General features: G+C 43.7%; 2 protein-coding genes across 2 annotated transcripts in view; one reads left to right on the plus strand and one right to left on the minus strand.

The window, feature by feature from the left end:
• tp73 (tumor protein p73) overlaps positions 1-9,115 on the minus strand; it is a 47,775-nt gene extending 38,660 nt beyond the window's left edge. The window contains exon 1 of the mRNA XM_014146164.3: positions 8,979-9,115. Within this exon, the coding sequence (XP_014001639.1) occupies positions 8,979-9,010 (32 nt within the window). The 5' untranslated portion in view covers positions 9,011-9,115. The remainder of the gene's footprint in view (positions 1-8,978) is intronic.
• On the plus strand, positions 1,149-25,425 carry wrap73 (WD repeat containing, antisense to TP73). The gene is made up of 13 exons (XM_014146168.3): positions 1,149-1,303; positions 1,971-2,066; positions 8,524-8,676; positions 9,109-9,225; positions 14,819-14,891; positions 15,520-15,623; positions 17,815-17,901; positions 18,748-18,882; positions 20,118-20,195; positions 23,595-23,700; positions 24,013-24,138; positions 24,368-24,559; positions 24,899-25,425. Exons 2-13 carry the CDS (start codon positions 1,998-2,000, stop codon positions 25,012-25,014), a joined length of 1,356 nt encoding a protein of 451 aa, XP_014001643.1. The 5' UTR covers positions 1,149-1,303; positions 1,971-1,997; the 3' UTR covers positions 25,015-25,425.
• Positions 25,426-25,505: the final 80 nt, after the last annotated feature.

Genomic DNA, 25,505 nt, shown 5'->3' on the forward strand with positions numbered 1-25,505 from the left:
CTTGTACATAGCCTGTCTGAAGGCTACATAGTTTTAAACTTCTGCAACGCAATTATTCTATGGGGCACTATTAGTACTACACTTTTTTTGTATTTATTTTTTATTTAACCAGGCAACTCAGCAAATTTTTTAATTAAAAAATATATATATATTTCACCTTTATTTAACCAGGTAAGCTAGTTGAGAACAAGTTCTCATTTACACCTGGCCAAGATAAAGCAAAGCATAATAACAAATTATTATTTGCAATGACGGCCTACCCCGGCCAAACCCCGACGACGCTGGGCCAATTGTGCACCGCCCTATGGGACTTCTAATCACGGCCGGATGTGATGCAGCCTGGATTCGAACCAGGTACTGCAGTGACCACTGCGCCACTCGGGAGCCCAAATACCCTCGAAAGGATTCGGCATACCGGTGATCACTGTCACGTTCCAGTTATATATATACCGGGCCATAGCCCGGTGCACTGCAGCTCGGGTTAATAGAACTCCCTCATTGTTATAATGTGAAATATGGTTTCTTGGAGACGCCAATTCCCCAAATCTTCTTCTGAATATTTGCTTTACAGACCTATAACCATATTTTACATTATAACACTGAATTAATTAGTTCAGTTATAGTTATTAAATGTTATATTCCAATGTTATTTAATGATATTGGTTATATTGCATTCCAATATTATATTCCAATTAATATTTTTTGGGTATAAATTAAAAACAACTATTGAAAACCTTTTGCTCCTGAATGGTAACTGGCACACCCAGGGTCAAAATTACCCCGATAAACGCGGCCCGAGTTCTTAATTAGGAATTTCTAGTTGGATGACTGTTCAAAACGATTTTTCCCAGTCTGAGCTAGTTTTTTTTTCTGAGTTCACAGTTGTCTTGAATGCACTGAAGTCTGAAATGTCCGAGTTCTCAGTTGTTTTGAACGCGGCGACTGGTTCCAAAACGAATGCACTCACTTTTCACCATATAAACACTCCTCACACCGGGATAACCCGGGCCAGATAATCGAATCCCCTCCATGTAATCTCTGCTGAACTACATTTCCCGGCATAATGAAAAATTGTCTTCATGCTGATTGGATGGCACTCTTGTGCGTTTGATTTTGCGCGCACACCACGTCGGGTGACAGAGTAGTTTGCTATTTGACTAGACTCTTGTGCAACCTCTGCCCAACCGGTACCAGAGGTGAGGTAAATCAATCGCACCGAAGCAAGTATCAGACAGTTATTGTTGTCATGCACTTGTTTGATAGCATGTGAACGAGGAAAGTTTTCAACAAACCCTGGATACTGGTGAGTCGCTCAACCTTGGACGATAAACATCACGCTAAACATAAAACATACCGTTTAATGTGTGGAACGAATTAGTGAACTACGGTATCTAGCTAGCTAGCTAGGTTAGCTAACGTAAGCTTGACGATAACAGTACTGTTAACTTGAGCCAGCTTGCTTAGAATGCAAAAAACACGTTAGCTGACGTTCGTCACTGATTCACATTTACTGGTTTGTTTACGCGACTGGTATGAATAACAAATGATACATTGACGATAGCTAGCCATTTCAATGGGCATCAAACAGGTGTAGCTACTTAGCTACTTTAGCTAGCTAATCTGTCAAACCTACTCGCTTGCCATATAGAGCCGTAACTCTCTTCTGTGCTACCAATGCAATGTGCATGTTAAAAGTCGCGTTACCAACTTGTTTGTTCACGCACTACTACTAGTTAGATGCAAATGTTTCTTTATTTTTAGCAAACGTTAGCTACAGAAGTACTGTACAGTTAGCCTTAACTTCCGAAGAAGGCATATGGTTTTTGGCTTGAAATGCATCCATGGTCTCAGTCGCCACCTTGTGGTTATTATTGACCAACATACTCAAGACTTGGTGAACAACGCGAGTAGCCAGCTTTTTTGGGTTGTATACTGTTGACTATTCACATGTTCATGTCCCCTTTCCACAGTGACCAGTCATTTTGTTAAATTCAGAGATGAACTTCTCTGAAGTCTTCAAACAGTCTAACCAACTGTGCAGAGTTTCACCAGATGGAAAATATTTGGTAAGCAATAATTTGTTTCAATATACACTTAGTAATCAAATCCAAGTTTATTTGTCATGTGCACCGAATACAACAGGTGTAGACCTTACAGTGAAATGCTTACTTACAGGCTCTAACCAATAGTGCAAAAAAGGTATTAGGTGAACAATAGGTAAGTAAAGAAATAAAACAACAGTAAAAAGAGGCTATATACAGTAGCGAGACTATAAAAGTAGCGAGGCTACATACAGACACTGGTTAGTCGGGCTGATTGAGGTAGTATGTACATGTAGATATGGTTAAAGTGACTATGTAGATAATGTAATGATTAAGATTGTACACAAAATTCTACCGAAAACAGATACATACTGTATACAGGTTGGAGCAAGAAGGTGCCACACTGGACATGTGTGTTTGGTTGCCAGATCACTTCCTGCTGCCAATAATGATTTATTAATTGAAGGCTACTGGGTTCCATGAAATGAGTTCCTTTTGCATCCCTTTAATATTTTACGTAGAAATTGTGCACCAATATATAGTTTAAAAGTTTGTTATATTAAATGAAGCTCCCTTTTAATGTAGACCACATGGACAATTCAATAAATCTGATTTATGGTATGAATAAAGAATTGCTAAAGTGCCAGAATTCTACATTTTGACATGTCCCTTTGCACCCTCTGTGACTTCTAGGAAGATTTGAATATACTTAACCCCAAAATGTCGGCAAGTTTTCACCATCATTGTAAATCCAGAGTTATTAGCCCCTCATTTTAAGGCCAACCCTGTTACGTGAACTGAAGTTTAATTTTAATATGGTGAAACTATTCCTTTTTAAGTAATTTTTTTATAACATCTAATTGTCAGATAACTGGTTTTAATCTTTTTGGCCATTTGCTGGTGTGCTGTGGAAAACTCTTACCTATAGATGGGCTCTAAATGTTTTATCAATTTCATTTTTTAAAATTATGTTTGCATTCAATTGTCCCTGTTGCACCCTATAAGCTTCCAATTCCCCAAATCCAAGGGGATTTATGGCTGATTTTAAGATGAAATCGTCAACCCGGTTACTTGATTTGGCACTTACCATAGTCCTTTTTTTATTTAACCTCTAGAGATAGGAAAACAAGTTTTTATTTTTTGTAAATATTTTTTTATTATGGAGTGACTTGCTGTCGCAAAATATACAGAGATTTCTGGGCATGCAGGATCCACTAGCCTACCTCCTTTCAGCTGCTGCTCATTGCTCAGTCACTCAGTGATTCTGCTGCCGCTTGTACACAAAACAGTTTGATCAAACGTAGTTAATTGTAACAGTAAGCTGTTGCAAACATAAGCATGACATAAAGAGGTCTAGCAATATCATGTTATTTTTTCAGGAGTTAAATGCAGCTATTTAGGCAAGCCATATGTAGCTTACACAGCATATCAAACAAGCAAAACACAAGACACTCATTCAATAGCGATTTGATGTCATTTTTTTCATCATTGGAAACATTGTCTGAACAGGAGGCAGACTGGCTATATGGCAGCATAATTGTAAAGATTACATCACGCAAAACAATAATTGTTTTGCCCTAATGCAATGTGTAGACTGTCTTGCTTGTGCTACAGCAATATCCGTTTCAACAGACAGAAGGTTGTAGCTGGCCCTTCATATAGGCTATATTTTTGGATCGATAGTTCAAATCACAGCAGTTCAGGAATGAGGCAGAGACATGGGCTACATCATTTCGATCAAATTGGTTGAGAGTTCAGAAGAGGGTGAGTAAAGAAAGAAACGTGAATGTGTATACATAGCTAGGTTTCCATCCAATTTTCTACAGATTTCATGCAAATATTCTAAAATGCGCGTAAAGAAAATATGCACATTTTCCCACGAGTGGTGTTTCCACCAAAGGGACTAGTTGTGGATAAAAATCAGTGTGTGATGACGTAGTGCACACAATGTAGTTTTTCGCGTAAATTTTCATGTAGCGAATAAAAATCAAAAGTTCAGTGCGTTATCATCGCATTTTCAACTCTACTGATTGTGATAAAAATAACTGTTGCGTTAAATAGCGAATGTGCCTACTCAGGTCTTGGCCACTGCTCTTTCTCATATAATACATTTTACAGACACAAAAAGATCCCACCATGTTGAACAAACAAATGATCTGTCTGCATTTATACAATTGTAACGAAACTTCCTGTTTCGATCACAGATTTTTTTTGTTATACCATATGACTTCCATAAAAACTGTGGATGGAAACATGGTTAATGACCCATGTGATTCGGATCCTTAGATTTGAGAGAAGTTTCCAGAGTGACGGAGGCGGGGCAGGGGCCTCTGTCTTTTTGTTAATTTTAATATGTGCTCTTTATGCATCATGTCTGCAATAAGACACTAAAGTAAAACTGCAAAGAAATTAACATTTTGTCCTGACACCACTCTTCATATTTTCAAGCATAGTGGTGGCTGCATCATGTTATGGGTATGCTTGTCATCGGCAAGGACTAGGGAGTTTTTAGGATAAAAATAAACTTAATAGAGCTAAGCACAGGCAAAATCCTAGAGGAAAACCTGGTTCATTCTGCTTTCCAACAGATACTGGGAGACAAATTCACCTTTCAGCAGGACAATAACCTAAAACACAAGGCCAAATATACACTGGAGATGCTTTCCAAGATGACATTGAATGTTCCTGATTGGCCTAGTTACAGTTTTGACTTAAATCGGATTGAGAATCTATGGCGCAACTTGAAAATGGGTATCTAGCAATGATCAACGATGAACTTGACAGAGCTTGAAGATTTTTTTTAAAGAATATTGTACAATCCAGGTATGCACAGCTCTTAGAATTACCTAACACACTTGCAGCTGTAATCGCTGCCAAAGGTGATTGCAACATTTATTGACTAAGGGTTGAATGCTTATTTAATCAATATATTACCATTTTAATTAATAAAAAAAAGGTAGAATTTGTTCCCAACTTTGACATTAGAGTATTGTTTGTGGATCGTTGACAAAAGACAAATCGATTTTAATCCCACTTTGTAACATAACAAAATGTGTAAAAAAAAAAAACCAAGGGGTGTGAATACTTTCTGAAGCACTGTAGCAACATGCCTATAAAGTGCCTTCTGAAAGTATTCCGACGCCTTGACTTTTTCCACGTTATGATACAACCTTATTCTAAAATGGATTAAATCCTTTTTTTCCTTCATCAATCTACACACAATAACCCATAATAACAAAGCAAAAACAGGTTTTTAGACATTTTTTGCAAATGTATTAAATAAAAACGGAAATATGACATTTACATACAGTACCAGTGTGGACACACCTACTCATTCAAGGGTTTTTATTTTTACAATTTTCTACATTGTAGAATAATAGTGAAGACATCAAAACTATGAAATAACACATATGGAATCATGTAGTAACCAAAAAAGTAGCCACCCTTTGCCTTGATGACAGCTTTGCACACTCTTGGCATTCTCTCAACCAGCTTCACCTGGAATGCTTTTCTAACAGTCTTGAAGGAGTTCCCACATATGCTGAGCACTTGTTGGCTGCTTTTCCTTCACTCTGTGGTCCAACTCATCCCAAACCATCTCAATTGGGTGGAGGTGATTGGAGGCCAGGTCATCAAATATACCTTACACAGCCTGGAGGTGTGTTGGGTCATTGTCCTGGTGAAAAACAAATGATAGTCCCACTAAGCGCAAACCAGATGGGATGGCGTATCGCTGCAGAATGCTGTGGTGTGCCTTGAATTCTAAATAAATCCGACAGTGTCACCAGCAAAGCACCCACACACCATTACACCACCTCCTCCATGGTTCACGGTGGGAACCACACATGCGGAGATCATTAGTTCACCTACTCTGCGTCTCAAAGTCATGGTGGTTGGAACCAATCTCAAATATGGACTCATCAGACCAAAGGACAGATTTCCACCGGTCTAATGTCCATTGCTCGTATTTCCTGGCCCAAGCAAGTCTCTTGTTCTTATTGGTGTCCTATTAGTAGTGGTTTCTTTGCAGCAATTTGACCATGGAGGCCTTATTCATGCAGTCTCCTCTGAACAGTTGATGTGTCTGTGAAGCATTTATTTGGGTTTCAATTTCTGAGGCTGGTAACGTTAATGAACTTATCCTCTGCATCAGAGGTAACTCTGGGTCTTACTTTCCTGTGGCGGTCCTCATGAGAGCCAGTTTCATCATAGCGCTTGATGGTTTTTGCGACTGCACTCGAAGAAACTTTCAAAGTTCTTGCAATTTTCCAGATTGACTGACCTTCATGTCTTAAAGTAATGATGGACTGTCATTTCTCTTTGCTTTTTTGAGCTGTTCTTTCTATAATATGGACTTGGTCGTTTACCAAATAGGGCTATCTTTTGTATACCACCCGTGCCTTGTCACAACACAACTGATTGGCCCAAACGCATTACGAAGGAAGGAAATCTCTAACAAGGCACACCTGTAAATTGAAATGCATTCCAGGTGACTATCTCATGAAGCTGGTTGAGAGAATGCCAAGATGGGGCAAAGCTGTCAGGTAAAGGGTGGCTACTTTGAAGAATCTCAAATATGAAATATATTTGTATTTTGTTTAACCCTTTTTTGGTTACTCCTTATGTGTTATTTCATAGTTTCCATGTCTTCACTATTATTCTACAATGTAGAAAATGGTAAGAATAACCCTTGGACACACGAACCCATTCAAACTTTTGACAGGTACTGTAAGTATTCAGACCCTTTACTCCATACTTTGTTGAAGTGATTACAGCCTCGAGTCTTCTTGGTATGACGCTACAAGCTTGGCACACCTGTATTTGGGGAGTTTCTCCCATTCTTCTCTGCAGATCCTCTCAAGCTCTGTCAGGTTGGATGCGGAATGTCCCTGCACATCTATTTTCAGGTTTCTCCAGAGATGTTCAAGTCCGAACTCTGGCTGGGCCACTCAAGGACATTCAGAGACATGTCCCGAAGTCACTCCTGCGTTGTCTTGGCTGTGTGCTTAGGGTCGTTGTCCTGTTGGAAGGTGAACCTTCGCCCCCAGTTTGAGCTCCTAACCTGCTCCAGAGCGCTTTTCATAAAGAAGCTCTCTGTACTTTGCTCTGTTCCTCGATCCTGACTAGTCTCCCAGTCCCTGCCACTGGAAAACATCCTCACAGCATGATGCTGCCACCAGCATGCTTCACTGTAGGGATGGTGCCGGGTCTCCTGTAGACGTGATGCTTGGCATTCAGGCCAAAGAGTTCAATCTTGGTTTCATCAGACCAGAGAATCTTGTTTCTCATGGTCTGAGCGTCCTTTAGGTGCCTTTTGGCAAGCTCCAAGCGAGCTGTTGTGCCTTTTAGTGAGGAGTGGCTTCTGTCTGGCCACTCTACCATAAAGGCCTGATTGGTGGAGTGCTGCAGAGATGGTTGTCCTTCTGGAAGGCTTTCCCATCTCCACAGAGGAACTCTGGAGCTCTGTCAGAGTGACCATCGGGTTCTTTGTCACCTCCCTGACCAAGGCCCTTCTCCCCGGCTTGCTCAGTTTGGCCGGGCCACCAGCTCGAGGAAGAGTCTTGGTGGTTCCAAACTGCTTCCATTTAAGAATGTGTTCTTGGGGACTTTCAATGCGGCAGACATTTTTTGGTACCCTTCCCCAGATCTGTGCCTCGACACAGTCCTGTCTCAACTTGTAGAAATATCTCAAGGATGATCAATGGAAACAGGATGCACCTGAGCTCAATTTCGAGCAAAGGGTCTAAATACATATGTAAATAAGGTATTCTGTTTTATTTAATACATTTTCAAAAATGTCTAAACATCTTTTCACTTTGTCATTATGGGGTATTATGTATAGAAAGTGGAAAAAGGGAAGGGATCTGAATCCCCCAAAAGCACCATTCTGCACTAACAAATTTTTATTCAGACATTTGGAACAACACAAATAAATAATCATAACATTTAAAACTATATAAATATATACGAAAATAAGACTCATAAATATCAAAAAGTAACAAAGACAAATAGAAACAAATTTGTGTTGATTTGGCACCCGAGCATCAACACATTACCCATCCCCCAACACTGTCAACCAAGAGTCAACACTAAACCAATTCACCGTGGTGGTGTGCAGACTGGTTTTATATCATTTTTAACGATTTTGCACAAACCAGAAAAAAATGCAACAATGTGTCTGTGAAACTATATATTCACAGTATTATGAATGAATTGCGCTTTATTTGGTAGCATTTAAATCTGCCACTGCATGACATGTACCCTAGTCATATGAATGTTTTAGGTGCAAATATGATGCATACCTTATGCACTCAAAATATGCACTTTTAAACATCGACAACAGGCATGGCAGATGGACATTCATGGTCTTACAACCGAGGAGTTAACAAGTCCAATAAGTACACAGGTAGATGTGCTGGAACACAACCTTTTTCTGCCTGACTGTCTCACTGCCGGTCTCTCTTCATCTGCTCCCCCCCAGGCCACGTGTGTGCAGTACAGGCTGGTGGTGCGAGACGTGAACACCCTACAGATCTTGCACCTTTACACTTGCCTGGACCAGATAGTCCACATGGAGTGGTCCTCTGACTCGCTCTTCATCCTCTGTGCCATGTACAAGAGGGGACTAGTGCAGGTATGTGCTGCTCTATTAGACCAGTGCATTTTGTTTTTATCTCATTTGTCCAATAATGACAGTTGGTGTAGTTTTTGTGTGTGTGCTGATTTAGCTTGTTCACAGCCTGTTGATGGATGCTTAAATATACAGAATGTGGGAAATTAAACTGGGAACCAAGTTTACAAATATAAATCAACAACTTGCACCGATAAAGTGGAATTTAAGTAGATAATTACTGACCATTTTGAAATGAAAGGAAAATTACCCCTCGTTTGAGACAGTGTTAAGATCAAATGCACTGTGCAAAAAGAACAGCTTACTTTTGCAGAGGTAACCATCTCCAGTCTTTCATGGCGTCTCTGGATCAGATTTGGTGTGGTCAAAGGTTTGAGTACAGGTTGAGCTCAGGGAAAGGCAGTTGTCCTTCTCTCACAATCTCTCTCCTCTCAGGTGTGGTCTCTAGAGCAGCCCGACTGGTACTGTAAGATTGACGAGGGCTCAATAGGACTAGTCTCCTCTCGCTGGAGCCCAGACGGACGTCACATTCTCAACACCACAGAGTTCCATGTAAGTGTGAAGTCACTAGGAGTGTGTTTATGTGTTTCTGTCTGGTGTCGACTGTTGCTGCCCATAATGAAGGAGGAGACCTGAAAATAGCCAGCAGACACCAGACCCTGCCCCACCTGACAAATGTATGCCCGATTTCACAGTTACTCCAGCTAGTATTCTGTCATATCCTCGACACACGAATTAAGTTCCTTCTGAGTCCTATTCCGTTTCTCCTCCCCGAAGTGTGCACTCGTTCACTCCCTTTGAAGCATTTAAAAAGCACTGGATTGGTGTAAGCCTGTGCTTAAGTGGGTTTTCACCATGTTCCTTACACTACTCCCTCCCTTTGAAATCCATGGGGGAAGTGTACAGGGGGAGAAACGGAATTGGGCTGTAGATATTTGTGTTATATTCTTGGAAGATGACAATCCATCCAATGTGTCTTGTCACACATCCGATAGGCTGTGATATTCCGCCACATTTTTAATGTGGTGAGTTTTGCTTAATAAGAAATGGCAAAGTACATTTATAGTGTCTTTCTGATTAGTTTAGACTTTGAATGAACATGCTTGCTGGAACCAAACCAGTGTCAGTGTGACGACATCGCAGCTTGCTTTGCACGTCTGCAACGACTAGGTGAAAGTGCAGTTGTCTGGCTTGTTGGGAGCATTTTTGTCCCTAGGTATCAGACGGGGGAGTGGGCTGCACTCGTCCTCGCCCGCCTGTTTGGGTTACGACTTGGGCACCGTGCCACGGCGGGGCTCGCCTGACGCCCGAACCCGACTCCAAGACTCACTGACAGGTGCCGGGGCCCAGGCACAACTGTGTCTGGAGGTTTGAGAGGGAGCAGGGAGTGCAAGTGTCTGACATTTCTGTTTTGTCTGTCTGCTTCTTCAACAAATACAGGAATAGAATGGAGTCTCCTTAGGTCTGTCTGCTCCTGGGTCTTTCTGCTCTTTCCATGAAATTCTGAGAAGGGAACAATTGTCAGTTGTGGATGTTGGGAAGATGTAAAACATTTTGCAACAGAAAATGTGCATTTCTTATTGGATAAGTTCAAGTAGCCCCCCCCGTTTGTTGCCTTGTATGGCTCAGAACTCATGCAAGATGCCCTGTTTTCCCATTTGGGGTGCCAAGCCCGTTTACCAAAAGTCTAGGGGTGATGACGCCCACGTTGCCCAGTGCTGCTGACCTCACCTTCACCCCTCCACAAAGATTTCATTATGGCTGTGCCAGACTGGTGTTCGTATCAGGGCTCAGTTTCAGCCGGGAGCTCATGAACAAGATGCTATATTAACTTGTTAGGGGACAGCTGCTGTGTGTTGAACCCACTGTGTGTGTGTGTGTGTGTGTGTTTTCTTTTCTCCCCACTGACTGTTTTGATACCTGGGTGCATTTTGTCAGTTAACAGCTGATAGTGCTAGACGAGGGTTTGGATTTACATTCATCTCTGTAGATATGCCATTTTGCGTGGGAGAGTCGCCGGAGCAGCAGGCCGCGGCGTGAGCCAGCCTCCGGATCTGACCTGACCTGCAGCCCTCATCACAGTCTGCACTGCTTTGCGCTTTTTCTCCATGTACAAATGATTTCAAATGGTTAACGAGCAGCTTTTTTGACGCTAAAATTGTCTTACACCACATCTTGCATGCATTATGTGATTTAGCTTACGGCCTCTCGCTACTGTACATAAAAGACAATTGGAAAGTTGATTAGTCTATTGCATTCTCCATGTTATTACAAGTTAGCAGGACATCTTGGAGTCTCTTGGCTGTCTGTCATACGATAGGCTACCCACTCACTCATCAGAAGCAACTTAACATTGGTAATTAGGCCTAGCTTCATGGATGGGGCCGATGTCATTCAAATTGGTGTTTGTCAAATGACTTTTACCCTCATTGTATGTTCGAATCAAAAAGCCATACATGTTTGAATTCACACTCCTGATTCTCTCCACTGGCACTATGCTGCACATATTCCCTACTAATCCAACAAACCAGCTGAGCAAGCTATAAAACCGGTGTGGAAGACATCCACTCAAGGCCGGCGTCGAACATTATATACCTCTAATGGTTTTTGCATTGTTGGGATCAGGTTAGCTGCGTGCCTGGCCGGCGGCGCTGGATCCCCGCTAACGCATAGCATGTTGGCTGTCAGAGAAACTGTGAACCCAAGTAGCTTCCACAGCTCTACTCTGACAATCGACAATCAGTCATCCAGACTGACGCCTGGCTACACTGCACTCCGATCCACGGGGGAATTATAAGGCTGTAACAGGAGAAATAGGTCTATATCGGGTTGAGATACCGTCTCTAATGGGGAATGCATATGAACTTATCCATTGCTGACAGATAGGCCTATGCAAAGATTCCTCGCAGGAGTCGCAGCATCACTAATTCTCTCTCGCATATAAAAAGTGCTGCCACAGGAGGAGCTGATGGATTTGTGATTTGCTGTCAGGGATTCTGCGGTGTAGTTGGTCCTGTTTTTCAAGTGTAGCCTTTCTTGTCCCAGTGGGACTGTTCTTTCTAGGGTTAAGTTGAGGGCTTGAGGCATAACTCCTGTGAGGTTAAGTTTAGAACAAGGCTGTGGGAGAGCTTTAAACAGGAAAAACGAAACAGTCAAATTAATTCCTCCCAACGGGAAGTGAACCAGTACTGTTGTGAGCTGTAAGCCACGGTTTAGTCCCTCTATCCACCCCGCCAGTCACCACAACACCCTAGCAGGCACCTCTGCTACAACTCTGTAAAATGTGCTGTCTTCTCGTTGACACATGGCCTCCCTGCATATACAGTGCATTCGGTAAGTATTTAGACCCCTTTTTCCACGCTGTTACGTTACAACCTTATTCTAAAATGGATTAAATTTAAAAAAATTACGTCATCAATCTACACACTACCCCATAATGACAAAGCGAAAACCGGTTTAGACATTTTTGCTAATTTATTAAAAAGAGAGAAAAAAGTATTCAGGCCCTTTGCTATGAGACTCGAAATTGAGCTAAGGTGCATCCTGTTTCCATTGATCATCCTTGAGGTGTTTCTACCACTTGATTGGAGTCCACCTGTGGTAAATTCAATTGATTGGACATGATTTGGAAAGGCGCACACCTGTCTATATAAGGACACACAGTTGACAGTAGATGTCAGAGCAAAAACCAAGCCATGAGGTCGAAGGAATTGTCCGTAGAGCTCCGAGACAGGGTTGTGTCAAGGCACAGATCTGGGGAAATGTACCAGAACATTTCTGCAGCATTGAAGGTCCCCAAGAACACTGGCCTCCATCACTTTTAAATTGAAGAAGTTTGAGAAACAAGATTCTCTGGTCTGATGAAACCAAGACTGAACTCTTTGGCCTGAATGCCAAGTGTCAGGTCTGGAGGAAACCTGGTACCGTCCCTATGGTGAAGCATGTTGGTGGCAGCATCATGCTGTGGTGATGTTTTTCAGCTGCAGGGACTGGGAGACTAGTCAGGGTTGAGGGAAAGATGAACAGTGCAAAGTACAGAGATCCTGCTGCAGAGCGCTCAGGACTTCAGACTGGGGCGACGGTTCACCTTCCAACAGGACAACGACCCTAAGCACACAGCCAAGACAACGCAGAAGTGGCTTCGGGACAAGTCTTTGAATGTCCTTGAGTGGCCCAGCTGTTCGAACATCTCTGGAGAGACCTGAAAATAGCTGTGCATCGACGCTCCCCATCCAACCTGACAGAGCTTGAGAGGATCTGCAGAGAAGAATGGGAGAAACTCTCCAAATGCAGTTGTGCCAAGCTTGTAGCGTCATACCCAAGAAGACTCGAGGCAGTAATAGCAGCCAAAGGTGCTACAACAAAGTACTGAGTAAAGGGTCTGAATTCTTATGTAAATGTGATATTTCAGTTTTTTTTTATTTTTTTATTAAATGTGCAACATTTTCTATACCTGTTTTTGCTTAGTCATTACGGGGTATTGTGTGTAGATTGTGGGAGGGGGGGAAATTATTTAATCCATTTTAGAATAAGGCTGTAACATAACAAAATGTGGAAAAAGTCAAGGGGTCTGAATACTTTCTGAACGCACTGTAACACACGTAATAGTAAAGAAGCCTAAAGCTGATGATCATGCTGTGAAGGCCAATACAAAGCATTATTTGTGTCCCTTTATTCTGATGGCTAAACAGAAGCGGTTTTATTTGTTCTTGGAACATCTCGTCTCTGTCCTAGAGACTGAAACGCCAGTCTACTGCTCCCAGTTTGCTTCCAAGGTGTAGTTTACCAGCTTCAGTGCCCCAGACTGGCATGCCAGGCAACACAGAGAAGCATTTCTCACCTATTTTACATATGTGCCGCTCCCTCCCTCTTCCCAGTTTAAAAATACACCATGGCTTGGGGGCTCTAACCCCCCCAGACAACCTCCCAACCCAGTCCCCCCCATGTCAATGTGGTGGGGTACAAGTTGTCCAAGAAGAACTGTGTTGAGCTGTGTTGACGGTGGTTTCCATGGATCTGTGGACGGGGGGAAGAGTGTGGGTGTAATGACAGGCCACAGCTGGATGTCTTGGTACCTCATGAGCGTGTCCTGGACAGTTAGACCCTTACCCAGGGAAGCAACAGCCAGTAGGTCAGACAGACTCCTGCCTGAATGCCTTCCTTCCCTGAGCGAAAAAGTGAGCCCTAGTTAGAAAATCAGGGAAAGCCTGCAGGATGCCATGCTAGGAAACTACATCTATTTAAAGTTCCTCTTTCTTCATACAGTTGTGTAGTTTTCTGATGTTTGCACTTCTCTTACAGGAAGGTAAGTGCAGGCAAAGGGAGAACCCTGAATTAAGTTTTCATTGGAATTTTGGGAGTGTGTCGGTGTGAGTTCTGACGTGCACACCATTATAAGCCGCCGCCTACCAAGGCCGCACAGAGGCTGAGGGTCTTGATTACAGTTCACACTTGAATGGACGACCCTTGACTTTGTCACTTCTGGGGGTGGTAGTAGACAGACTGGCCTTGTATCTATTGTCCAGTCCTGCTGGTAACCGATAAGGGTCGTTCTTGTATTTAACTGCTGTTATTAATGGATAGGCTACAGATTTCATTATTGTAGCGTTTAGATTTCGAACTTTCCCTTGTGACTGCTTTAAGCATTCAGCACAACCACTCTTCTTAGTCTTATCCATCACGAAGACCCTCGTGGATCTCTTCTACAGATCGACATGGAGTCCCCCAGGGGCTGTGTTGAAGCCGAACGGGGTGACTGCTGCGTTTTAGTATAAAACCTAAACTGACGGAGTGGCGGGGATAGCAAGGCGCTCTCAGCGGTCTCATTAGTCGAAGAGTTGACTGAGCTCTTACTAATAGGTGGCTGTTGTTGACGCCCTGCTCTCAGAGCTCCACACTTACCACATTAAAGCCTCCATCCAGCTCCTCTTACAGAGGAAGAGGACATGTTGCCAATGAAGAGAGGGCATGTGGCGCAAACGGCGGCGCGGTTTGCAATATTAAACGGGCGTAGACATTCAAAATAATTGATCCCCGATCGAAGATGTCTGTTTTTGGACGGATGAGTCTTTGTAGGCTTTTCCCCTGTGCTAGATATCCTTTCGCTGGGAGATGATTTATATTTTTTGTTTCTTTTTTTTGACAGCTGAGAGTTACCGTCTGGTCCTTGTGCACCAAAGCCGTATCTTACATCAAGTACCCCAAGGCATGTCAGAAGGGTAAGTACGTGTGTGTGTGTGTGTGTGTGTGTGTGTGTGTGTTTTTCAGCGAGGACTTGGGGACAGGGCCAGACTGACTGGCTGACACATGGGCTGGTGAATCGCGTACCTCCCGGTCCTTTGACCTTAGGGCCTATGGGCCATCTGCTGACAGCTGGAGCCCTCTTCAGTAAATGGTGCATGCTCGCCATAACCTGTTTGTCAGCAGCCAGTGGAGTTATTGTCTTGGGCTCCAACCACTACCCAAAGGTTCACACACCACCACCACGTGACCCAAGCACCGTTGGAGCCACCGTATAAATAATCCAGAAATGTCAACCACTTGCCGCTGAGGGCCTCTTGATAGTTACACTCAATAGACTGTGCTGTACACCACACCAACACTATAGGTTAACATGACGACTAAATGACCACAAATTATTTTGGACACGTGTCACCTAGATGAACCTATAATGTAGGTCTAAAGCATATCACTTTTGCATCTGCAAATTGTTCTCTATCCCAACATTGTCTTTGTACAAGGACTAGATGATTAGTAGTTGAGTCAGGTGTGCTTGTGTGGGGCAAGATGTTGACTATGTTAAATAGCGTTTCCTGTGCATTGTTTATTCCTGGTCTGTGGTTCCAGGGATAGACTTCAGCAGGGACGGCTGCTACATGGCCCTAGCGGAGCGCCGCGACTGCCGAGACTACGTTAGCGTGTTTGTGTGTGACGACTGGCACCTACTGAGGGTGAGCGCCCCTCAGAGCTCCCACCACGGGAGTGTCCAAAAAAATCTACTTTTGGATTTACATTTTAGTTTGATAAACTCAGCAAAAAAAGAAACGTCCCTTTTTCAGGACCCTGTCTTTCAAAGATAATTTGTAAAAATCCAAATAACTTCACAGATCTGCATTGTAAAAGGTTTAAACACCGTTTCCCATGCTTGTTCAATGAACCACAAACAATTAACGACCGTTCCACAGGTGCATGTTCATTAAGACACTAACAGCTTACAAACGGTAGGCAATTAAGGTCACAGTTATGAAAACCTAGGACACTAAAGAGGCCTTTCTACAGACTCTGAAAAACACCAAAAGAAAGATCCCCAGGGTCCCTGCTCATCTGTGTGAACGTGCCTTAGGCATGCTGCAAGGAGGCATGAGGACTGCAGATGTGGCCAGGGTAATAAATTGCAATGTCCGTACTGTGAGACGCCTAAGACAGCGCTACAGGGAGACAGGACGGACATCTGATCGTACTCGCAGTGGCAGACCGTGTAACAACACCTGCACAGGATTGGTACATCCGAACAGCACACCTGCGGGACAGGTACAGGATGGCAACAACAACTGCCCGAGTTACACCAGGAACGCACAATCCCTCCATCAGTGCTCAGACTGTCTGCAATAGGCTGAGAGAGGCTGGACTGAGCGCTTGTAGGCCTGTTGTAAGGCAGGTCCTCACCAGACATCACCGGCAACAACGTCGCCTATGGGCACAAACCCACCATCGCTGGACCAGAGAGGACTGGCAAAAAGTGCTCTTCACTGACGAGTTGCGGTTTCGTCTCACCCGGGGTGATGGTTGGATTTGCGTTTATCGTCGAAGGAATGAGAGTTACACCGAGGTCTGTACTCTGGAACGGGATCGATGTGGAGGGTCCGTCATGGTCTGGGGCGGTGTGTCACAGCATCATCGGACTGAGCTTGTTGTCATTGCAGGGAATCTCAACGCTGTGTGTTACAGGGAAGACATCCTTCTCCCTCATGTGGTACCCTTCCTGCAGGCTCATCCTGACATGACCCTCCAGCATGACAATGCCACCATGCACAGAACGAGCAGTATGGCTGATTTCCTGCAATACAGGAATGTCAGTGTTCTGCCATGGCCAGCGAAGAGCCCGGATCTCAATCCCATAGAGCACGTCTGGGACTTGTTAGATTGGAGGGTGAGGGCTAGGGCCATTCCCCCCCCCCCCCCCCCCCACAGAAATGTCCGGGAACTTGCAGGTGCCTTGGTGGAAAAGTGGGGTAACATCTCACAGCAAGAACTAGCATATCTGGTGCAGTCCATGAGGAGGAGATGCACTGCAGTACTTAATGCAGCTGGTGGCCACACCAGATACTGACTGTTACTTTTGATTTTGACTCCCCCCCCCCCCCCCCGCCTTTTTTCAGGGACACATTATTCCATTTCTGTTAGTCACATGTCTGTGGAACTTGTTCAGTTTGTCTCAGTAGTTGAATGTTATGTTCATACAAATATTTACACATGTTGAGTTTGCTGAAAATAAATGCAGTTGACAGTGAGAGGACATTTCTTTTTTTGCTGAGTTTACATGCATGTGTACACTGAGGGTACAAAACATTAGGAACCCCTTTAATCCATCAGGGCATTGACTCGACAAGGTGTCAAGCGTTCCACAGGGATGCTGGCCCATGTTGACTCCAATGCTTTGCACAGTTGTGTAAAGTTTGCTGGATGTCCTTTGGGTGGTGGACCATTCTTGATACACACAGGAAACTGTTGAGTGTGAAAAACCCAGCAGCGTTGCAGTTCTTGACACAAACTGTTGCGCCTGGTACCTATTACCATACCCCGTTCACTTAAATATTTTCTTGCCCATTCACCCTCCGAATGGCACACACACACAATCCGTATCAAGGTTTACAAATCCTTCTTTAAAACTTTCTTCTCCCCTTCATCTATACTGATTTTTTGAAGTGAATTTAACAAGAGACATCAATAAGGGTTCATAGCTTTCACCTGGTCAGTCTGTCATGGAAAGAGCTCATGTTCCTAATGTTTTGTACATTTTGACACGTTGTAAAGTGGGACCCAAACAACAGATGCGCCTGTACAGATGCACAGTTTGTCCCTGTCTATTTTCTGCTGATTGTCTGGATCCTCTTGTTTGACCTCCCTGTCTACCTTTCAAAGCACTTTGAAACAGAGACCCAGGACTTGGCGGGGGTGGAGTGGTCTCCTAACGGCTGTGTTCTGGCTGTATGGGACAGCTGTTTGGAGGTAAGCCATTGGAAAATTAGTTTACATTTACATTTAACATTTAAGTCATTTAGCAGACGCTCTTATCCAGAGCGACTTGATTAGTGTTATGTTAGCTAGCTACATAGTTGCCTTTGTAACATAACACTAATCAAGACGTTCCTTTGTAATGTATTTAGTTTCTACAATGCTGCTCGTCGGTAATAGTTGGCTAGGTTTGGAAATGGCGTCGCGGGGGACGAAAATAGCTGGCCAGCTAACCTCGATAATTACTCTAAACTACACAATTATCAAACTATGACAAAGACAACTTATTGACTAAAATGACTAAAATGATACAGTACTGCTGGCTGGTAAAGTAGGCTAGCTAGCAGTGGCTGCGTTGTTGACTTTGTTTGAAAGTGTAGCTGGCTAGGTAACCTCGATAGTTTCAGTGCTACACCTTATCATGATACAAAGGCAACTATGTAGCTAGCTAACACTAGCTAACCTGGCTAGCTAACCTCGATAATTACTCTAAACTACACAATTATCTTAGATACAAAGACAGCAAAGACAACTATGTAGCTAGCTAACAATTCAGTAATCAAATCGTTCCGTTGTAATGTATTCGTTTCTACAGTGCTGCTAGTCGGTAGAAGTTGGCTAGCTAGCTAGCAGTTGTTGACTAAGTAGGAGAACGGTGGCGCGGCGCGGCGGACGAAAATAGCTGGCTAGCTAACCTCGATAATTACTCTAAGCTACACAATTATCTTTGATACAAAGACAGCAAAGACAGCTAAGTAGCTAGCCAGCTAAGTAGCTAGCTAGTTGACAATATGTTGAGAGTGGGAACCCCGAGAGTGTGTCTGTGTGCTCTCTCCCCAGTACAAGGTGCTGCTGTACTCGCTGGACGGCCGGCTGCTGTCCACCTTCAGTGCGTATGAGTGGTCACTGGGCATCAAGTCTCTGGCCTGGAGTCCCAGCAGCCAGTTCCTGGCCATCGGCAGCTATGATGAAAAGGTCTGCGCTCTGTCTCCTTCTCTTCCTTATAGGCTTACGGTGGCTTCCAGATACACGCATTCTGTGCAACCTGTGCAGATCTGTGTTAATTTCTTCAACAATAATTTAATTTCGTCAATTAACTATTTTTCCTGATGAAAACAAGTGACGATAACGAGAAATCCCTTGGGGAAAAAAACATTACAAATGACTTCAATTTACTTGCTGAAAATGTAACTAGATGAGAATTTCACATGAGCCTAATGGTCATTCAATTTGACATGAAGCTCCTTTTCATCTATTTTGCCCAATCATAAGCATGCATGCCATAACAGAATATTTAATGCAATCCTCTCATTGGCCGATAACGTCTTTCAGAGCCTGGCGTCTCAGTCACTTCACTCTTTTCTCTTTTGAACTGATGCACAGCCAGGACACTTCCATTTTATCTTGCCTCAATAAGAAACAATGTATTTGATAATCTTTGCTTTCACATATGCCAATTTAGCTCTTATCACGTTATGTGTGCTGTAATTCATCTATGTTGCCATTCTTGCGGTTCCGCTAATGCGAGTTGCTTTTTTCCGACATAATACTTCTGACAGTGTTGGAAAGCTCGTCTTCTCCCCTTTTCAAGGAAATCACTTATTTACCCCCCTCCGACCGTTATGATGGGGAGAAAATCAGAGCTGTGAATTGTTGAACCTGTAGCCAAGGCTTTATAGCAATATGGTTAATTATTCCTTGTATTGGCTAAATTCTGCCACAATAGCAATGTTGACAGCTAAGGTATGAGGGGATAGTAGCCTTGTCCAACTAGGCCTATCTGCACACAATGGAAGCAGAAAGTTGTAGTTGTGTATTGGATAAAATGCACTGACTATGTGACTGATAACTCAAACTATGACATGACTAAAATATATTTTAAGACTAAATCTATAATAGCTGGCAAATTTAATGAGGATGCAGATTATAATGATGTGGTTCCTGAAAAGAAACTCTTATCTACTATCGTGCGTAGGCCTGAACAGAGAAGTGATTATTGGTCAAGTCCCATTCCAAACATTTGGGGCTGGTTTCCCAGACACAGATTAGGTGTAGTCCTGTAATGAAAGCACTTTCAATGGAGAATGCATTTTGTCTGGAGTATCATCCCATAGTCATGTAGAAAAGAATAGAATGAATTGAAGCTATTTTAGACTATAGGGACATGGAGTTGGTGTATGACTGTGGCCTTACCTGATGGTTTTGATCAGGTCCGGATCCTAAACCACATCACCTGGAAGAAAGTGACTGAGTTTGACCACCCAGCCACCATCAACAATACTAAAGCTGTAAGTACTCTTTCCAATGAGTAAATGTCAGTTATGTGACGACCTAACATGCTGAGGGGTAGGGGTTAAGGGGTCCATACAACTTTCACTAGTATACCCTAACACTCTACTACTCTTCGTCAATTGTTCTTAACCCTCTATTCCCCCTCCCTGTCCTTCCTCCATTCTTGTTCTTAATCTCTACTAATATGTTTGTTGATTGAACCGCTCGCAAGCAAGACTAGTTGCAGTTAAATAGATTTATAAACTGGGGGATTTGAGCCCTGAATGCTGATTTGGCTTAAAGCTGTGGTATATCAGACCGTATACCACGGGTATGACAAAACGTTTATTTTTACTGCTCTAATTACGTTGGTAACCAGTTTATTATAGCAATAAGGCACCTCGGGGGTTTGTGATATATGGCCAATATACCACGGCTGAAGGGCTGTGTCAGGTTACTCCGCGTTGGGAAACTGTTGAACATGAAAAACCCAGCAGTGTTGCAGTTCTTGACAAACCATGGCGCCTTTCACCTACCATACCCCGTTCAAAGGCACTTAAAAATTCACCTACACTGAAGTGGATTTAACAAGTGAGTGACATCAATAAGGGATTGTGGCTTTCACCTAAATTTACCTGGTCAGTCTGTCATGGAAAGAGGTGTCCTTAATGTTTTGTTACACTCAGTGTGTATATACAGTGCATTCAAAGTGTTCATTCAAAGTATACCCCTTGACTTTTTCTATATTTTGTTACGTTACAGCCTTATTCTAAAATACATTTAATCAATCTACACGCAATACCCCATAATGTCAAAGCAAAAACAGGTTTTTAGAAGTCTTTAAAAATTAATTTGCAAAAACTATCACATTGGCATATGAATTCCGATCCTTTACTCAGTACTTTGTTGAAGCACCTTTGGCAGCAATTACAGCTTCGCGTCGTCTTGGGTATGACACTACATGCTTGGCATACCTGTATTTGGGGAGTTTCTTCCATTCTTATCTGCAGATCCTCTCAAGCTCTGTCAGGTTGGATGGGGAGGGTCGCTGCACAGCTATTTTCAGGTCTCTCCAAAGATGTTCAAGTCCGGGCTCTGGCTGGGCCACTCAAGGACATTCAGGGACTTGTCCCAAAGCGTTGTCTTAGCTGTGTGCTTAGGGTCGTTGTCCTGTTCGAAGGTGAACCTTCGCCCCCAGCCTGAGGTCCTGAGCGCTCTGGAGCAGGTTTTCATCAAGGATCTCTCTGTACTTTGCTCCGTTCATTTTTCCCTCGATCCTGACTAGTCTCCCAGTCCCTGCTGCTGAAAAACATCCCCACAGCATGATCCTGCCACCACCATGCTTCACCGTAGGGATGGTGCCAGGTTTCCTCCAGATGTGACGCTTGGCATTCAGGCCAGAGCTAAATCTTAGTTTCATCAGACTAGAGAATCTTGTTTCTCATGGTCAGAGACCTTTAGGTGCCATTTGACAAACTCCAAGCGGGCTGTTATGTGCCTTTTACAGAGCAGTGGCTTCCGTCAGGCAACTAACATAAAGGTCTGATTTGTGGAGTGCTGCAGAGCTGGGAGAACCTTTTCTTAAGGACAACCATCTCCACAGAGGAACTCTGGAGCACAGAGTGACCATCGGGTTCTTGGTCACCTCCCTGACCAATGACCTTCTCCCCCGATTACTCAGTTTGGCCGGGCAGCCAGCTCTAGGAAGAGTCTTGATGGTTCCAAACTTCTTCTATTTAAGAATGGAGGCCACTGTGTTCTTGGGGACCTTCATTGCTGCAGACATTTTTTGGTGCCTTGACACAATCCTGTCTCGGAGCTTTACAGACACTTCCTTTGACCTCATGGCTTAGTTTTTGCTCTGACATGCACTGTCAACTGTGGGACCTTATGTAGACAGGTGTGTGCCTTTTCAAATCATGTCCAATCAATTGAATTTACCACAAGTGGACTCCAATCAAGTTGTAGAAACATCAAGGATGATCAATGTAAACAGGATGCACCTGGGCTCAATTTCGACTCTCATAGCAAAGGGTCTGAACACTTATGTAAAGGTATTTCAGATTTTTACAACATTTTCTAAAAATCGGTTTTCGCTTTGTCATTATGGGATATTGTGTGTAGATCAAGGATTTTTATTTAATCCATTTTAGAATAAGGCTGTAACACAATTTGTAAGTCGCTCTGGATAAGAGCGTCTGCTAAATGACTAAAATGTAAAAAAATGATAAAAATGTAGGGAAGGGGTTTGAATACTTTCCGACTGCACTATTCACTATATGACCAAACGTATGTGGACACCTGCTCTTTGAACATCTCATCCAAAATCATGGGCATTAATATGGAGTTTGTCTCCCCTTTGCTGCTATAACAGCCTCCCCTCTTCTGAGAAGGCTTTCCACTAGATGTTGGAACATTGCTGCGGGGACTTCCTTCCATTCGGCCATGAGCATTAGTGAGGTCCGGCACTGATGTTGGGCGATGAGGCCTGGCTCGCAGTCGGCGCTCCAATTCATCCCCAAGGTGTTTTATGGGGTTGAAGTCAGGGCTCTCTCTCTCTGCAGGCCAGTCAAGTTCTTCCAAACCGATCTCGACAAACCATTTCTGTATGGACCTTGCTTTGTGTAAGGGGGCATTGTCATGCTGAAACAGGAAAGGGCCTTCCCCAAACTGTTGCCACAAAGATGGAAGCACAGAATCGCCTAGAATGTTATTGTATGCTGTAGCGTTAAGATTTCCCTTTACTGGAATTAAGGGGTCTAGCCCGAACCATGAAAAACAGCCCCAGACCATTATTCCTCCACCAAACTTTACAGTTGGCACTTTGCATTCGGGCAGGCAGCGTTCCCCTGGCATCCACCAAACCCAGATTCGTCCGTCTGACTGCCAGATGGTGAAGCGTGATTCATCACTCCAGAGAACGCATTTTGAACTGCTCCGGAGTCCAATGGTGGCGCGCTTTACACCACTCCTGCCAATGCTTTGCATTGCACATGGTGATCTTAGGCTTGTGTGTGGCTGCTCAGCCATGGAAACCTCTGACTAACAGTTCTTCTGCTGATGTTGCTTCCAAAGGCAGTTTGGAACTCGGTAGTGAGTGTTGCAACTGAGGACAGATGATTTTTACACACTACGTGCTTCAGCAATCGGCTGTCCCGTTGTATTTTGGAAGTTATTACTTGCTGCCATGCAAACGATTTTGGGACTGTATCACTGTCCCCTCTGCTACAATACTCACACACCATTTCATGTCTCCCTCTACTGCTTTATATGTAATTGCTTGAAACACAATGCTTTTAATTGTGAGCAAGTGCTGCGAAAGGACCATTATTTACCTAACTGGGCACTTTAATGCTTGGGTGTAGATGAGGAAGTGTTGACCATGCCAGGTTACTGACTGGAGCTTGTGTTGTCAGGTGGTCTACAAGGAGGTGGAGAGGAAGCCAGTGGTGGGGAGTGCGGACCTGTCCATCCAGCAACACATCACCATGGGCAGCACCCTCTTCAACACACAGAGCAAATGTAAGCACAACTCATCACGCCACACCTGGCAGTGGATATTAGCCAACAGGAGAGTATATTTCATTAAATATGCAATATTCTTAGCTATAACACTTTCATTAAACCCCAACATTATGAAAAGTATTATAGCTTAAGAAAATCTGCAATTTTGAATAGATGAAATTGATGGTATAACTGACTCAATAACCCATATTCAGCATCATTTTTATTAGCACAGTGGAAAATAAAGTTTTATCACAGAGGCTATATCACTGTCAAAATTGTCTGACTGACTTATTGATCCTGCTTTTGCGGCGCATCCCTCTGTTGTAGATGAGATCTGCCCATTGCCAGTCCAGGTACGTGTGGTCAAACCTGACCTGGACCGTGCCAACCCTAAAGTCGGGGTCTCCTCCATGGCTTTCAGCTCAGACAACCGCTACCTGGCCACGAAGAATGGTAAGGGACAGATTCACACTGGAATGTTGCTCTACTAGCCAAAGGTGTAAACCCTGCAGACCCACACTCACAAAATGACCCTTTACCAACCAGGGTTAGATGTTGTCAATTTTCTGAATTGTTTGTATAGCATTTGGTGGCTGTCACAGAATTACTAGTCCCATTTAATTGTATGGTGGCTGTAGGGCAATGATGGTGCTGACGAGGGCGTGTGTGTCTACCCCTGCAGACAACATGGCCTGCGTGGTGTGGGTATGGGACATGCAGAGGCTGGGGCTCCTGGCGGTTCTGGAGCAGACGTCGGCCGTGCGCTGCTTCCAGTGGGACCCCCGTCGGCCCCGTCTGGCCCTCTGCACCGGCAACGCCAAGCTCTACCTCTGGTCCCCTGCAGGCTGCGTCTCTGTCCAGGTCCCCGCTGAAGGTACTTAGCTGTGACCCGGCCATCACCACAAACCTCATCGCATGTGAAGTCAAACATCACGGGTTATAATAAAAACGTGAAAGGAGTAGTCAAGCACAGTCAAATGCTGTGTACTTTTAATGATTAACAATATTTACATTCCAAATGGTTATTCATCAGGTCACCGCAAATGCCATAGAAATAGAACAGTGTTCCCCAAACAAAATCAAATACTCTGCTAAAACTGTGGGTACTCGAAGAGGTATGGAGGAACAGTACACTGGTAGGGACACTTCAGCTTGGCATATGTGAGCAGTAGGTGGAGGTCCTTAACGCCCCTTGTTTGTCCCTCCTTCCTAGGTGGTTTCCAGGTGCAGTCAGTGAATTGGCACTGCAGTGGAGACTCCCTGATCCTGTTGGGGAAAGAGCAACTGTGTCTGTGCTACATGGAGGTCGGGGAAGAGGACATCAAGTGAGAGAACTCCACGTACTCTCTCCTATTGGGGCCAGAGCATTAAGATTAGTACTCCAAAGACTGCCTGAGCCCATACTCAATCAGGGCTGTGGTCTGCACATGACCAGAAGAGTTCCAAAGTGCTGCTCTGACAGTCAACTCTATGGCCATTTAAACAGTGGTCATGTGTACGTGCACTGGTCAGTGTCAGCCATCCCTGCAGGTAACGTTCCACTTATTTAGAGGAGGATCACAATATAGGGCAGGTGTAGTTGAGGTCATAAAGCTCCTGTAGTATTTAAGAGATGTTTACAAAGTGCATTTGTCAAATCTCTCATCTAATTATTTTAAGTATTGTGTTTGTAAAAATGTAAAGTCGAGGTAACAATTATTTTGTAATAAAGTTTGCTACGAATACCCATTTATACAGCAACTGTCTAACCATGCTGGTCTACATTCAATCACTCCGAAGGCCTCAAACAGTTGGAATGTTCTGCTGTGGAAAAGGGTGAA

Source organism: Salmo salar, chromosome 15, assembly GCF_965601325.2.
Source record: "Salmo salar chromosome 15, fSalSal1, whole genome shotgun sequence".
NCBI lineage: Eukaryota > Metazoa > Chordata > Actinopteri > Salmoniformes > Salmonidae > Salmo > Salmo salar.

Bases quoted from the DNA above. Each gene is read 5' to 3' on its own strand.
- wrap73 (XM_014146168.3), top strand. From the start codon at position 1,998: ATGAACTTCTCTGAAGTCTTCAAACAGTCTAACCAACTGTGCAGAGTT. The intron at 2,067-8,523 runs GTAAGCAATAAT...GCTCCCCCCCAG, and splicing joins CACCAGATGGAAAATATTTG to GCCACGTGTGTGCAGTACAG. The intron at 24,560-24,898 runs GTACTTAGCTGT...CCTCCTTCCTAG, and splicing joins TGTCCAGGTCCCCGCTGAAG to GTGGTTTCCAGGTGCAGTCA.